The following is a 12,434-nucleotide window of genomic DNA, read 5'->3' as shown; positions in this document are numbered from 1 at the left end:
TTCCTGATACCAGCCTCAATTTTGAGCTTCAAGCCTTAGGGAGCTGCTTACTCACATTGATGAGCATTTTGAATTTAAGCCAAAAAAAAAAAAAAAAAGCCCACAGATCTAAGCTCTTAACATAATATAAGAGCTACCTACATTCCAGACACAAGTTTCTGAAAGACCCGTAGCTAATAAGGTTATAACTTCACCCTGTTTTGCTCTTCATTTAAGGCATAATTCAATCCGAAGACAACTCAACCTGTCAAACCCGGACTTCAATATCCAGCAGCTTCAAAAACAGGAACAGTTGACTGGAATTGGTAGAATTAAACCTGAATTATATAAGCAGAGGTCATTGGATAATGATGATGGGAGAAGGAGTAACAGCAAAGCTTGTGGGAAACTGAACTTCATTTTAAAATATGACTGCGATTTAGAGCAGCTCATAGTGAAGATTCACAAAGCTGTCAATTTGCCCGCCAAGGACTTTTCTGGGACTTCAGATCCTTACGTCAAGATCTATTTGCTTCCTGATCGGAAAACAAAACATCAGACTAAAGTTCACAGAAAGACCCTGAACCCTGTGTTTGATGAAGTGTTTTTATTCCCAGTTCCCTACAATGACCTTGAGGCTCGGAAGCTTCACTTCTCTGTGTACGACTTTGACAGGTTCTCTCGCCACGATTTAATCGGCCAAGTGGTGGTGGATCACTTCTTAGACTTGGCTGATTTCCCCAGGGAGTGCATCCTTTGGAAGGATATTGAATATGTCACTAACGTGAGTCCAACATTTCTTCATTGGGGGGGTGGGAGTTCTTTTTGGGGAGCCCGAAAACAGATTACATGTTTTTTCTCCCAGATGTTAATTGCTAATATTATTTTATTTGGGGTACAAAGTATAAAATTCATGTTTATATTTTTATAGATGTTATTCTAGAACCTCTTTGAGCCTTTCCAGAGAGGTTTTTTATCAAGTTTCATTTTGAAATTTCCAAGAATTATTCATGAAACCTATATTAAAGAATCCCATTTTCTCTTTAGCTTTCTGATTTTTAGCTGTTCCCTAATGGATAGCAGATATATGCCTCCTCACCACATTTCCTTTAGAGCTTTCTTGGGTTGTCTGTGCTAAGTGGGTCTTAGAATCTTCTTCACTGTATTCTGCAGCCTGGGTCTGAGAGACCAAGTTCTTGCCTGTGTTCTCAGGTTGACTCAACAACACTTCCCTAATCAAAGGCTCAACTTTAACACTAGAAGTAGAAATGGTTGATTATACTTGGCACCACATTTTTAAATGTAAACTTCACAGAATCAAAGTTATGAGGAGGTCGAAAAGAAGATACACATAACAGCAAAACTGATCTCTAGAAGGTCAAATCCAACTTACAGCCCAGGAGAGAAGACAGAGGTGCTATATACTGGTCCATGTGTCCATGTTTACATTTTAAACATGGAATCCCAGAGGCAATATTTTCACTCCATTCACATACTTTACCCTCTCCTGCCAAGGTGTGTTGACATTCCAAAAACAGAAGGGAAAGTTAGATTTTCTTAGATAATTGATATTTTAAAGCCTCTTGTTTCTTTCACCCATCCAGATTCCTTGAGACAACTTTTTAGCTTGTTGTGCTGAATATTAGCCCTTTAGAGGCTAGCATAGAGTCTGAAGGGATCAAGCACCATTATTCTTACTTATGTATGACACTGGTCCAGCTTGAGTTTGGAGCCTATTTAGTGAAAGACTCAACTCTGTTCAAGAAGACAATACACAAAAGCTCTGCCCGATGGCCAGATACCCTCACTAATACCCCCCACCCTCAGCCACTTCTTATCAATGGGGACTCATCCTCACTTTGGCTATTCTGTGGGACACATGCCAGAAGGTACTAGTGCCAGCTTAGTACTGCTATACAGATAAGGAGAGCATAGCATGGAGTTCTTCTAGCCATTGTCATAATACTGGGAAAGAAAAGACGAAGCTAGAGAAGGTATAGAGAATAGCAGTTGATAAAATTAAAGTGATTTGCAATATTTGGATAGAACAGACCTCTTTCTCTGGTAAGATTATGATATATGTAAACCCAAAAGTGGATGCTGGAGAGAGCAAGGATTTTTCTCCCAGATGTATTGCTAAAATCAGGAGGCAACTGAGAAGCTTTAAAGAAAAGAAGTTTTTCAGCCTGCTAATAGGTATAATTGGCCTAAGAATTAACCCTCTCACTGGGGCATTTTACCAAGTTCCTTTTGTTACAGAAACCGAGACACAGCTAGCCACAGCTAGCCTTGGACTTAGGAGAGGGAGGGATTTGTCACACCATCTAGTGAGATATCAATTTATATATACACATATATATTTTTATTGGTTCTTTTTAGTTATATATGACAACAGAATTCATTTTGACATAATTATAAAAGCATGGAATATAATTTGTTCTAATTTAGTCCCCAGTACATCCCTTTCATCCTCCCACTCCATTCCCTTCCTTCTATTCTTCTAATCTTTCTGCTATTTACTTATACTTGTTTTCTTTTAAATTAGTAACTTGTGGATACACATGGTGAGATTCACTGTGGTAAATTCATATATGAACATAGGAATGTTAGGTCAGATTCATTCCACTGTCTGATGGATTCCATAAAATCGCTGAAGAGGTCATTAGAAAGCTCAGTGTGGATCTGTCTATGAGATGCCTTTTGAAACCTTTGTGAAAAGAGAACACTGTGTGCATAGAGGCTGATAAACATCTGGAAATGACTGCTCCCTGGTGGTGTCACCTCCTTAAGCAGGTTCCCAAGGGACAGGAATACAGAATGGCAGCCTGCAGAGACCTTCTGGCCATAGTGGCACTTTCTGGGGACTGAGAATTTTCTGTCCATTGTTGGAAAATATTGGCTTTCTGTAGAGTTAAGAAGAATGTGAGATTATTTGCCAAAGAGAAAAACTTCTGGGCATTTATCTAGGCCATTGAATAGCCACAGGAGATGGGAGGTCCTGAGAATAGAAATACAGATTTTTCCATAATCATCCATATATTTTTAAAGGTATTATTTGAGTCTATGTGACTTCTTCCATTATGACTATGTATAGAGACTGAACATAAATACCTGAGATTTGCCAAGGTTTAAACTTAATTGTATAGATGTATATAATACAGTATAATATGCACAGATTAATGAAGGAATAATTAAATGAACAGATGTAAACCCACTGACTGAGGAATAGAACATTGCCAGTACTTTTGCTCACCCTAAATGGTTTTCACATTTCCTTTTGGTTCAAGAGGAAAATACTGTATTAAATTTTATTTATATTGTGATATATATGTAGGATGATATAGATTTAGATTTTGTCTTTTTCTGTTTCTCTTAGTTCTTTGACTTTTTTCCAGTAAGTGTTGATTATAGTATTTGACAATATAGATGAATACAACACTGTGATTTGGATATTTTCATTGCTATATAATATTCCTTTGCATTAATATATAACATATTAACATTCTTATGCTGATGACATTCAAGTTGGTATTAGTTTTTGTGGTTCTGTTAATATCATAGAGAAGATTTTTATATACATCTCTTGGTTCACATGTACAATTGTTTCTCTAGGGCATAATCTTGATAGAGATAAGGTATACATGTGTTCAACTTTTCTAGGTAGCGACAAGGTCATTTATACAGTGGCTGTATATATCAGTTTGTAAATTGATCCTCCCAATGGTGAAATGTGGCACTTCCTACTGCTCCACTTGCACGTGTCATACTGATTCACATGTATGTATGTACATGCATGTAAAATGATGTATTATTGGTATTTCCTTGGTTGCCCAGGTTAATCATCTTTTCGTGCTTATTAGTCATTAATGTTTCCTTTCTTGTGGGAGTGCTTGTTCGGCACTATCTTCTATCATTTTCTTTTTTATACTGATTCACATATGCTTGTTTTATACTCTAGATTCAATCCTTTGTTATTATGTGTATTGCAAACATCATCTTTGGGTAACTTAAGTAACACACATTTACTTTTCTGGATGCTGGGAAGTCCAAGATCAAATTCTGGCAAATTCATCTCCGGGTAGGCCTCTCTTCCTGACTTGCCTTCTCACTGTGTTCTCACATGGTAGAGAGAGAGAGAAAGCAAGCTTTAGTGTCTTTTCCTCTTCTTACAGGAATACTAATCCCAACATGGGGCCTCAAACTCATGGCCTTATCTAAATCTAATTGTTGCCTAAAGGCTCCATCTCCAAATACCCTCTCATTGGAGATTAGGGCTTCAACATAAGGGGACACAGATATTCAGCCTATAATGTATCCATATTTCTTTTTCTAAATGGGTAAATAATTTTCTGGCATATTTTCCCAATTATATGTGCATGCTCTGTCCTATATAGATTTCCACATATAAAGAATCTATTCTGGATTCTTTTTCTATCCATTGTTCTATTTGACTTTCTCTATAAATAGCACAAATTGCAGATTACTATTGTTTTAGAAAAAGGTTGTAATATCTAGAAGAGCCAATCACTAGCCTATTCCTTTAGTTCAATGTTGGCTGATACTTGATTGTTCTTATCCATTTTAAAGTTGCATTAAGCAAAATTTTTTGCCAGTGTTTGTTTGGACTTGTTTGAAGTCTATAAGGTAGTTTAGGGAAATTTCACATTTCTTGTGATATTGAGACTCTCTATTCATGATCATAGTGTATCTCTTCCTTTGTTTAGTTGTTCTTTAAAGTCTTTTGTTTCAGCCTTTTAATTTTGTATATGAGAATCTTAAATGTCTTTTGTTAGACTTATTGATGTGTACCTAATTTTTTGTTATTTTAAATGTTAGATTTTCTAAAATTGCACCTTCTAACTATTGCTAGTATACAGTTGAAATTTTGCATATTTGTCTTTTGTTTGGCAATCTTATAAAACTTATTAATTCTTATAGTTGTAGACTTCTGAATTTTTTTGTAACTAATCAGTTATGTATGAATTACAATAGTTTTGTTTGTTGCTTTCTAATCTGTATCTTTTATTTTTCTATTGTTATTTAATGTACAGATTAGAATTTCTGTACAATGCTAAATAATAAACATGAAAGCAGGCATGCTTGACTTCTTCCTCATTTTAGATGAAATGTCTTTACATTTCCATAGAGTATGATTTTGTTATAGATATTTTGTGGATGTCTTCATCATATTAAGGATGTATCAATCTATTCCTTATTAAGACCTTTTATCAAAAATAGTTGTCTTATTAAATTTCATGATTTTGTGAGTTCCCTCCACTTTGATCTGCTATTTTGGTCAATTATGTTAATCAGTTTTCTAATTTGGGGCCTATCTTATATTTCTAGAATGATACAGATTTGCTTTGATACATTACCTTTTTTATATACTGCTGAGTTTGGTTTGCCAATGTTTTATTTTGTATTTGTGTGCAGGTGTGCATGTAATTTATGGTATCACACTGTCCTTTTTTGGTTTGGAATCATGGTAATTTTTGCTTTATAAAGTTTTTTTGCATGCCTTCCCTGTATGCCTTCTCAGTGTCCTTGGAGACTTAAGAGTTTTTACCCTGACTTCTCTTTATTTACACTGAAAGAACTCTTTCAGTGTCTGGCTTCTGCTTAGCTTCAGACGGTAAGGAAGGGAGGGAAATGAAATTGAGATATTTATTTCCCTATTTCATAGGCTGGCAATAACCTTTAGCTGAAAGCTGTAGTTAGTGAATATGTCTTTATGTTGTTGTTGTTATTATTATTATTAGATTATTCTTATTCTTTTGGAATAAAAATTCAGGAGCATAAAATTCTCAATTACTTTCATTTTGACACTCTAAAGCTTTTATTCCACTGTTTTCTGATTTCCATTTTTTTGAGAAGTCAATATTTAGCCTAATATTTATTACTCTGTATGTCAGGTTTTTTTTTATTGCTGTCTAGCTCTTGCTTTTCTCTTGAGTGTTCTGTAGTTTAATTATAATATGGCTAATTGGGCACTTCTTCTTCTTTATTCTATTGGAAATGTATGGGGATCCCCCAATCTGGGCCTGTTTCCTTTGATCAGTTCTAAAAATTTTTTCATTTACTTTTTTCCATTATTTGAAATGTTTTCACATTTGTCTCTTTTTCTCTTCAGTTCTATATATAAAAACACATATACATATACATAAACACAAACACACACATATTTATTTCACCATTCCATTCATAGTTATTTTTGTGTTCTGTTTCTTATAACTTCAGTAGCTATAATATCTGCACCTCTGATTTGTTTGCATTTCCATTGACTCTAACTCATTATGCCTTGCTGCCTCTTTATTTAAATTTGTGACTGTAAGCTCATGTAGCTTGAAACTTTGTCAATAGGAAATTTCAAGGCATGAGTTTAAAGTGTATTCATTCAAAGATGATTTAAGATTATTTCTATTAGGTACCTAAGTAAGCTACCAACATAGAAAAGTTTAAATTAATGTTTGAGCTTGAGTGGTTTTGGATAAGAGTTAGGGAGAATATATCTCCAGGTATGTAAGTGCAATTTTGTATTAATGGTTAGAAACTGGTTAGGGAGGCATATTTTTATTCTTTACCAAGAGGAAGTCCAAGACAAGCATGTACCCCTATGTCAATTTATGCAAGGCAGAAATTCTGTTATTGTGTATCCTTTAAGGATGTGACCCATAAGTTTTGAGACTCCATCTTTATGCAGGACCCTCCCACAGTCCTCTAAACACCAGCCACTAAGCTGCTAAATACCCAAGTCATATTTATCTCCATTCAAGCTTTGAGCTCTATAGCTTACTTACCTCTTTGAACTCATGCTGTCTTATTGTTTCTGGCCACTGAAAGATTCCATTTCTGTTCCATCAGCTCTACTACACATTAAGAAATATTATAACACAGTGTTCTTACCAGAAAAAGTTTCTGTGAATATTCACTCTGTTAACTGGAAACAGGGTTATATTGCTTGAAGCTTTTTCAAAAGAGCTATTTTTGCTTATACTAATAGTAATCCATGTATCACATGTTTGCCTTGCAATTGAATAGGACTCTAGAGGTCCTGCAATCTAAAAATCTTCATTTTTCACATAATATGAGATAGAGGGCCATTGGGGGATTCAGCTAGGGTTACATGGCTGAATAATGGCCAATTAAGACTTAAGTTTTTCAGCAGCCAATTTAGTGTTTATGAAAAGTGCTTCAAAATGATCACATATGCTTGTTTATTTCTTCCCCTCTTTACCTGCTAACTCCTACCTAAGCTCTTAGATCCCTGCTTAAATCCTCCTTCCTCAGAGAACTCTTTTCTGAGCCCTGCATTAGGGTAGGCTTTTCTGGTATTTGCTTCCATGACACTCTACTTCTATCATTTACTCAAAATATCTTCTTTTATATATTTGTTCAATGGTATTTTCCTCCAGGAAACAGTTCCTTAAGTGCAAAGACCAAATTTGACCTGTTCACTGCTGCTGCCCAACCTCTAGAATAGGGCTTAGAAGTAAGACACCTAATATGCACTTGCCAAATAAAATGAAGCCCCTTTAGGAGCTCATTTGATGAACCTCTAGGGAGGATTGGGCTGGAAGATGTTATGCAGTGCTGAGCCTATAAACTAATCTCCTTTAGTTTTTTTTTATTCCTCCAAAGAGAGTATGAGTTTTATAAATGTTAGCATTAAATAAAAACTAATCTTCATGCTTTCCTGGGGAGAAACAAAATGGCAATTATTGAATGTAAAAAATGATATTATAATTAAACCTCTTAGCTTCTGAAGCCAGATCAATAATAGTATAATGCATCTTTGTGGGGATTTTTGTCTGTAAGAGAGAAAGTAGCATCTGGGACAGGACAAAATTTCAGAGAGCCTGGGTTTAGTGGACTGGAGGAATGTTGCTGTTAGGCCTGTACCCTTGACGTTTATCACTGCCTCACTGGCAACTAGGCATGAAGTACTTCAGAAGTCTCTTTCTTGGTGGCCTGCCTAGATGCTGGTTCCAATACTGCTCTGAGATCTATGATCATCTCAGTTGGACACTAATTTGGAGAAGATGCCAGAGTTCTTACATGGTGACAGAAGTTATGAGGTGCTAATAGATTCCAGTTCAGAAAAGGGAGTGGTATAATATAGACATTTTTTAATCTTAATAATTAAAAAATTATATTTTCATTAAAATTTGATTTTATGAACCATTGCCAAGTTTCAGTATTTTGTAGTGGCTGATTTGGGAATTTTTATGTACTGTCTTCCATAGGTCTCAGACCATTTCCAGATCTGAGTGGAATCACTCAGGCAGGGGAGGGTATAAGTAGTCAGAGATGCTCAGGATGCTTGTTCTTCACAGTTAAATGCAAATAGCACAGGCAGGTTTTGAGATTGAAAAAGTTTATTAATTTGAATCCCATTTAATTCCATTGTTCCATGTCATAAGTGATTATCAAATGATTTTGTGGCTATGTCATATTCAATATCCATATTCACTACTGAATATGGATGGGAGGGATGTAGGAAAGAAAAGGGAGCTGGTAAGTAGCATTTTCTGATTCCTGTAGTTATTTCAAGAAGTCATTGTAACATCTTTGAAGGCAAAGTTGGAAAAAAGATGCTCACAGTTGGCTTTCCAAGCTGGTGCCTGCTGATGATAGCCAGTTCCAGAATATCACTAATGTGATGCTAAAAACACTAAGGACTGGGTTAGCTGATCATAAGGGACAATCACTTTATAAAACAAAACAAAACTATAGAAAGCAATGACTTGTAACTACTGACAGAGAAGCCAGGTTCTTTCTATAACATGGATCTGAGTGGAGTCTGGCCACCGTTAGGGTCTACCAAACTGTATTCTCATGAGAATTCGTTAAATGTTACCCTGCCAGTTTTCCTGCTCATGTAATCCTCCTGACATCTAGATGATTTACAGGGCATGAGAAATGACAGAGCAGAGGAACAGAATATCTGAAGAAAGAGGTGGATGAAGCTACAAGTCTCTGACAAAGAGGCCTCAGAAGCTTTTATTCTATCATGGTTGCCAGGACAAGGCATTTGATTTTTTAGATGAAATCCATAATGTATGCATATGGGTTTAAAAATAACTAAGTGAGTGTCAGTTAATTCAGAACTTAGCTAAAGATAGAAAATTATCAGTGTCTTTGAAGCTTCCTGGTACCCCTCATCCATCCCCAAAATATCCCCAGAGGTAATCAGTATATTAAATCTCATATCTACTATTTTAAAAAATAATCTTACCATGTAAGAATATGTTGTTCAGTCATCACTATTTTTGAAATTTATGTGAAAGAAATTATAGTATTTGAATTATTCTGCAAACTATGTCTAGTTTCATGTGTATTAGAATCACTTACATTCATTTATATAACTAGTCTTTTTACAGTGGTGTTTTAACATTTTATTATGTGGCATACTATAATTTATTCATCTATTCTCCTACCAGTAGATATTTGAGTTGTTTTCTATTTAAAAAAAATGTTACTATTGACTTTTCTTGTACATGACTCTTGGTAAATGGGTGAAGAATTTCTTTAGGGTATACACCTAGGAATGGAGTCACTAGATCAAAGAAAAGTATATCTCTAAGTGATCTGACTGGATTATATTCCCACCAGCAGTATATGAGCTCATCTTAGGCTGTGTTTTCTCCACCCTTGGAATTGCTAATTATTAGTCTTTAATAACTTGATGATAGATTCTTCTGCATTTTATACATTGACAGTTATTTTATACATGAATAACCACTTTGTTCTTTTTTTTTTTTTAACTCTTTTGACTTCTCCCCCTCCCCTATTCTTTTTGCTTATTTTATTGTACTTACTAGGATTTCTAACACAAAGGCCAAAAAAGTGATCCTTGACTTGCTTCTAATCTTTAAAGGAATGTTTTGAACATTTTACCACTAAATAGAACATTGACTATACATTTAAAACCTGAATGGATGTTGAATTGTATCGTACGATTTTTCTAAATCTGCTGAGATAAGCATATGTTTTACTCCTTTTATCTTTTAATATTATATAGCTGTTTTCTAATTTTGATGAAAACATATTTCTGGGACAAATCCAGCTTGTTCACTTTGTTTTTTTACATAAGTATTAGATATACATGAATGTGTGTTTATGAACTATATGATTTTATTTTCTTGTTTTCTCTTGTTCAATTATTATCAAAGATATACAGTCCTTAAAAATGAACTGCAGAGCACTCTTTCTTTTCTTATTCTCTTGAAAACTTTATACAAAATTAAAATAAGCCTTTCCCTCAATCATAGCGTACACTCTGCAACTTTCTGGGTCACATATTTTCTTTGGGGGAAATTTATTCAATTTCTTTGATGGTTATAGGACTATGCAAATTTTCTATTTCTTCATGAGTAGATTTGGTAATTTACATTTTTCTAGGAATTTATTTTAACCATTTTTTAAATGTATTAACTTGCTGGGTACAGTGGCAAACACCTATAATCCCAGCAACTCCAGATACTGAGACAGAAAGAGTGGAAGTTCAAGGCCAGTTTGGGCGATTTAGCAAGATCCTGTCTCAAGATAAAAAGTAAAAAGGACTGGGGATGTAGCTCAGAGGTAGAGTAGCCCTGGGTTCAATTCCCATTACTACAAAAATATAAACAAATAAAATAAAAAATACATTGGCTTGAAGTTTTTCATACTCTTTTCTTATGTTTTTATTATCTGTCTCAAATGTAGTGATTCCTTTCTGTCATTTCTAATATTGATTACTTGTTCTTGTTCTCTTTCTCCTTGATCAATGTCATTGAAGGTTTCTAGTCTCATTAGTTTTGCTGATTCTAATGAATTTTTTTTTCATGTTTTCTTTTTGTTCTTTAGATTTATTCATTTATTTTATTTCTAATTTCTTGTATCTTAGACTAGTAATTTTTAGTCTTTTACAACTTTATAAAATATATATATTTTAGTTTTTATAAATATGCATATATATATGCACTTAAAAATTAATGTATTTTATCAGCATTTTGACTGATTTTTTAATCTTATATTTACTTATTGATAAAATGTTTTTGAAATACTTTACCATAATGATGACTTTTCAATATTTTCTAAGTAGTCCTATCAACTTTTGCTTTATATCTATTTAAAGCTATGATATTAGTACTTTTTATATATTTCTGGCAATAGCAAAACTGTTATTAAGTTTCTCTCTTTAGCTAGAAAGATGCTTTTTGCCTTCAAGTATACTTATGTATTTATAGAGTTATAAAATCTTTTTTTAAGTTAGTTTTGCCTGATATGCTTTTTTCGATTCTTTTACTTCCAAATTTCCTGTATCCTTATATTTTATGTGTATGTATTATATAGCTGGATTTCTAAAAAACCCATTCTGACACTTATCTATGTATCTTTGTCTATTCCACTGGACTAGTTGCTCTGTGACAATAAAATCTGTGACTATGCCCTCAGTACTTAACCTAAGAGGTGGACATTAAAATTCTTTTTACATGCATGCATGAATAAATAAGATAAAATGAAAATTGCTCCAATATAGCATATGTACCTTAAACTGGAATTGCTGAAGCAGGGTCTGAGAAGGACTCTTGTACAAGTGTCTATTGAGGACCTTTGCTCAAGTGAAACCTATAAGGAAGTAAGGGAAACAGGTAGATGAGGGGAAAGAGCTAGAGAAAATGGCTGGTGGGTCAGCTAAAGTCTGACCTGAGCCCATTTATACAGAGAGCTTTGGAGCATGAAGTACCATGGAGGTATCATACACTGACACAAGGGGATTTTAGATTACCTTGGTGGGAGAGTGGAATAATATGTCCATTTTTCAAGTGACTTCTGTCAGCTGAAGGGAATCCTTCCAAAGAGAATACACTCATGAACTATTAGAAGCAATCCCTCACATAGCTAAGGAATGGAAGTACCAGCCTACTCAAGTGGATCTGGGTCTGGCACAGAGATGTCTCTACAACAGTTGGCATAACAGAATAATGGGAAAGGGATCATGAAAACACAGGAGTTACCCTGACTCTGATGATCTCTGAGACGTAGAGAGATTATGGAGGAGAGAAGGGACCCTCTTCCCCCCACCTCCCATGCTATACACTCCTTTCCTAGGTAAGAGTCTGCTTACTGCCTTGGTATGGGTACCCAAGGCAAGTATCTGCATGGTAAGCTGGCTGCTCCTGAGAGAGAGGCTGGGAGCAGAAGTGGACTCCACTTGGGTTCCCCTTACACAGTTGAACTATTCCATGCATTAATACATGGGGAAAGTTAAGTTAGATAGGGAAAAAAAAAACTTTAGTAGATCTAGAACAATGAAGGAGAACTTAATAGAGTTGTCAAGGACAGCAATTTCATCTCTGAAGAAAAGTGAGACTAGCCAGGTAGAATGTCTCCCTGGGACTACATTTAATGATCTTCTACCTGTGGAAGAATTACTGTCCAAAATAGTGAGCTAGCTTCCTAACAGAAAGGCT

General features: G+C 34.9%; 1 protein-coding gene across 1 annotated transcript in view; it reads left to right on the top strand.

Moving 5' to 3' along the window:
• Syt9 (synaptotagmin 9) overlaps window positions 1–12,434 on the top strand; it is a 176,663-nt gene that overhangs the window by 75,546 nt on the left and 88,683 nt on the right. The window contains exon 3 of the mRNA XM_046438162.2: window positions 217–763. Within this exon, the coding sequence (XP_046294118.1) occupies window positions 217–763 (547 nt within the window). The remainder of the gene's footprint in view (window positions 1–216; window positions 764–12,434) is intronic.

This window comes from Marmota monax, unplaced genomic scaffold (genome assembly GCF_021218885.2).
Source record: "Marmota monax isolate L192 unplaced genomic scaffold, Marmota_monax_Labrador192_F-V1.1 WCK01_AAM20220418_F8-fsc00061, whole genome shotgun sequence".
Lineage (NCBI taxonomy): Eukaryota > Metazoa > Chordata > Mammalia > Rodentia > Sciuridae > Marmota > Marmota monax.
The sequence above is the reverse complement of the archived record's forward strand: the minus strand, read 5'-3'. Positions and strand labels throughout refer to the sequence as shown.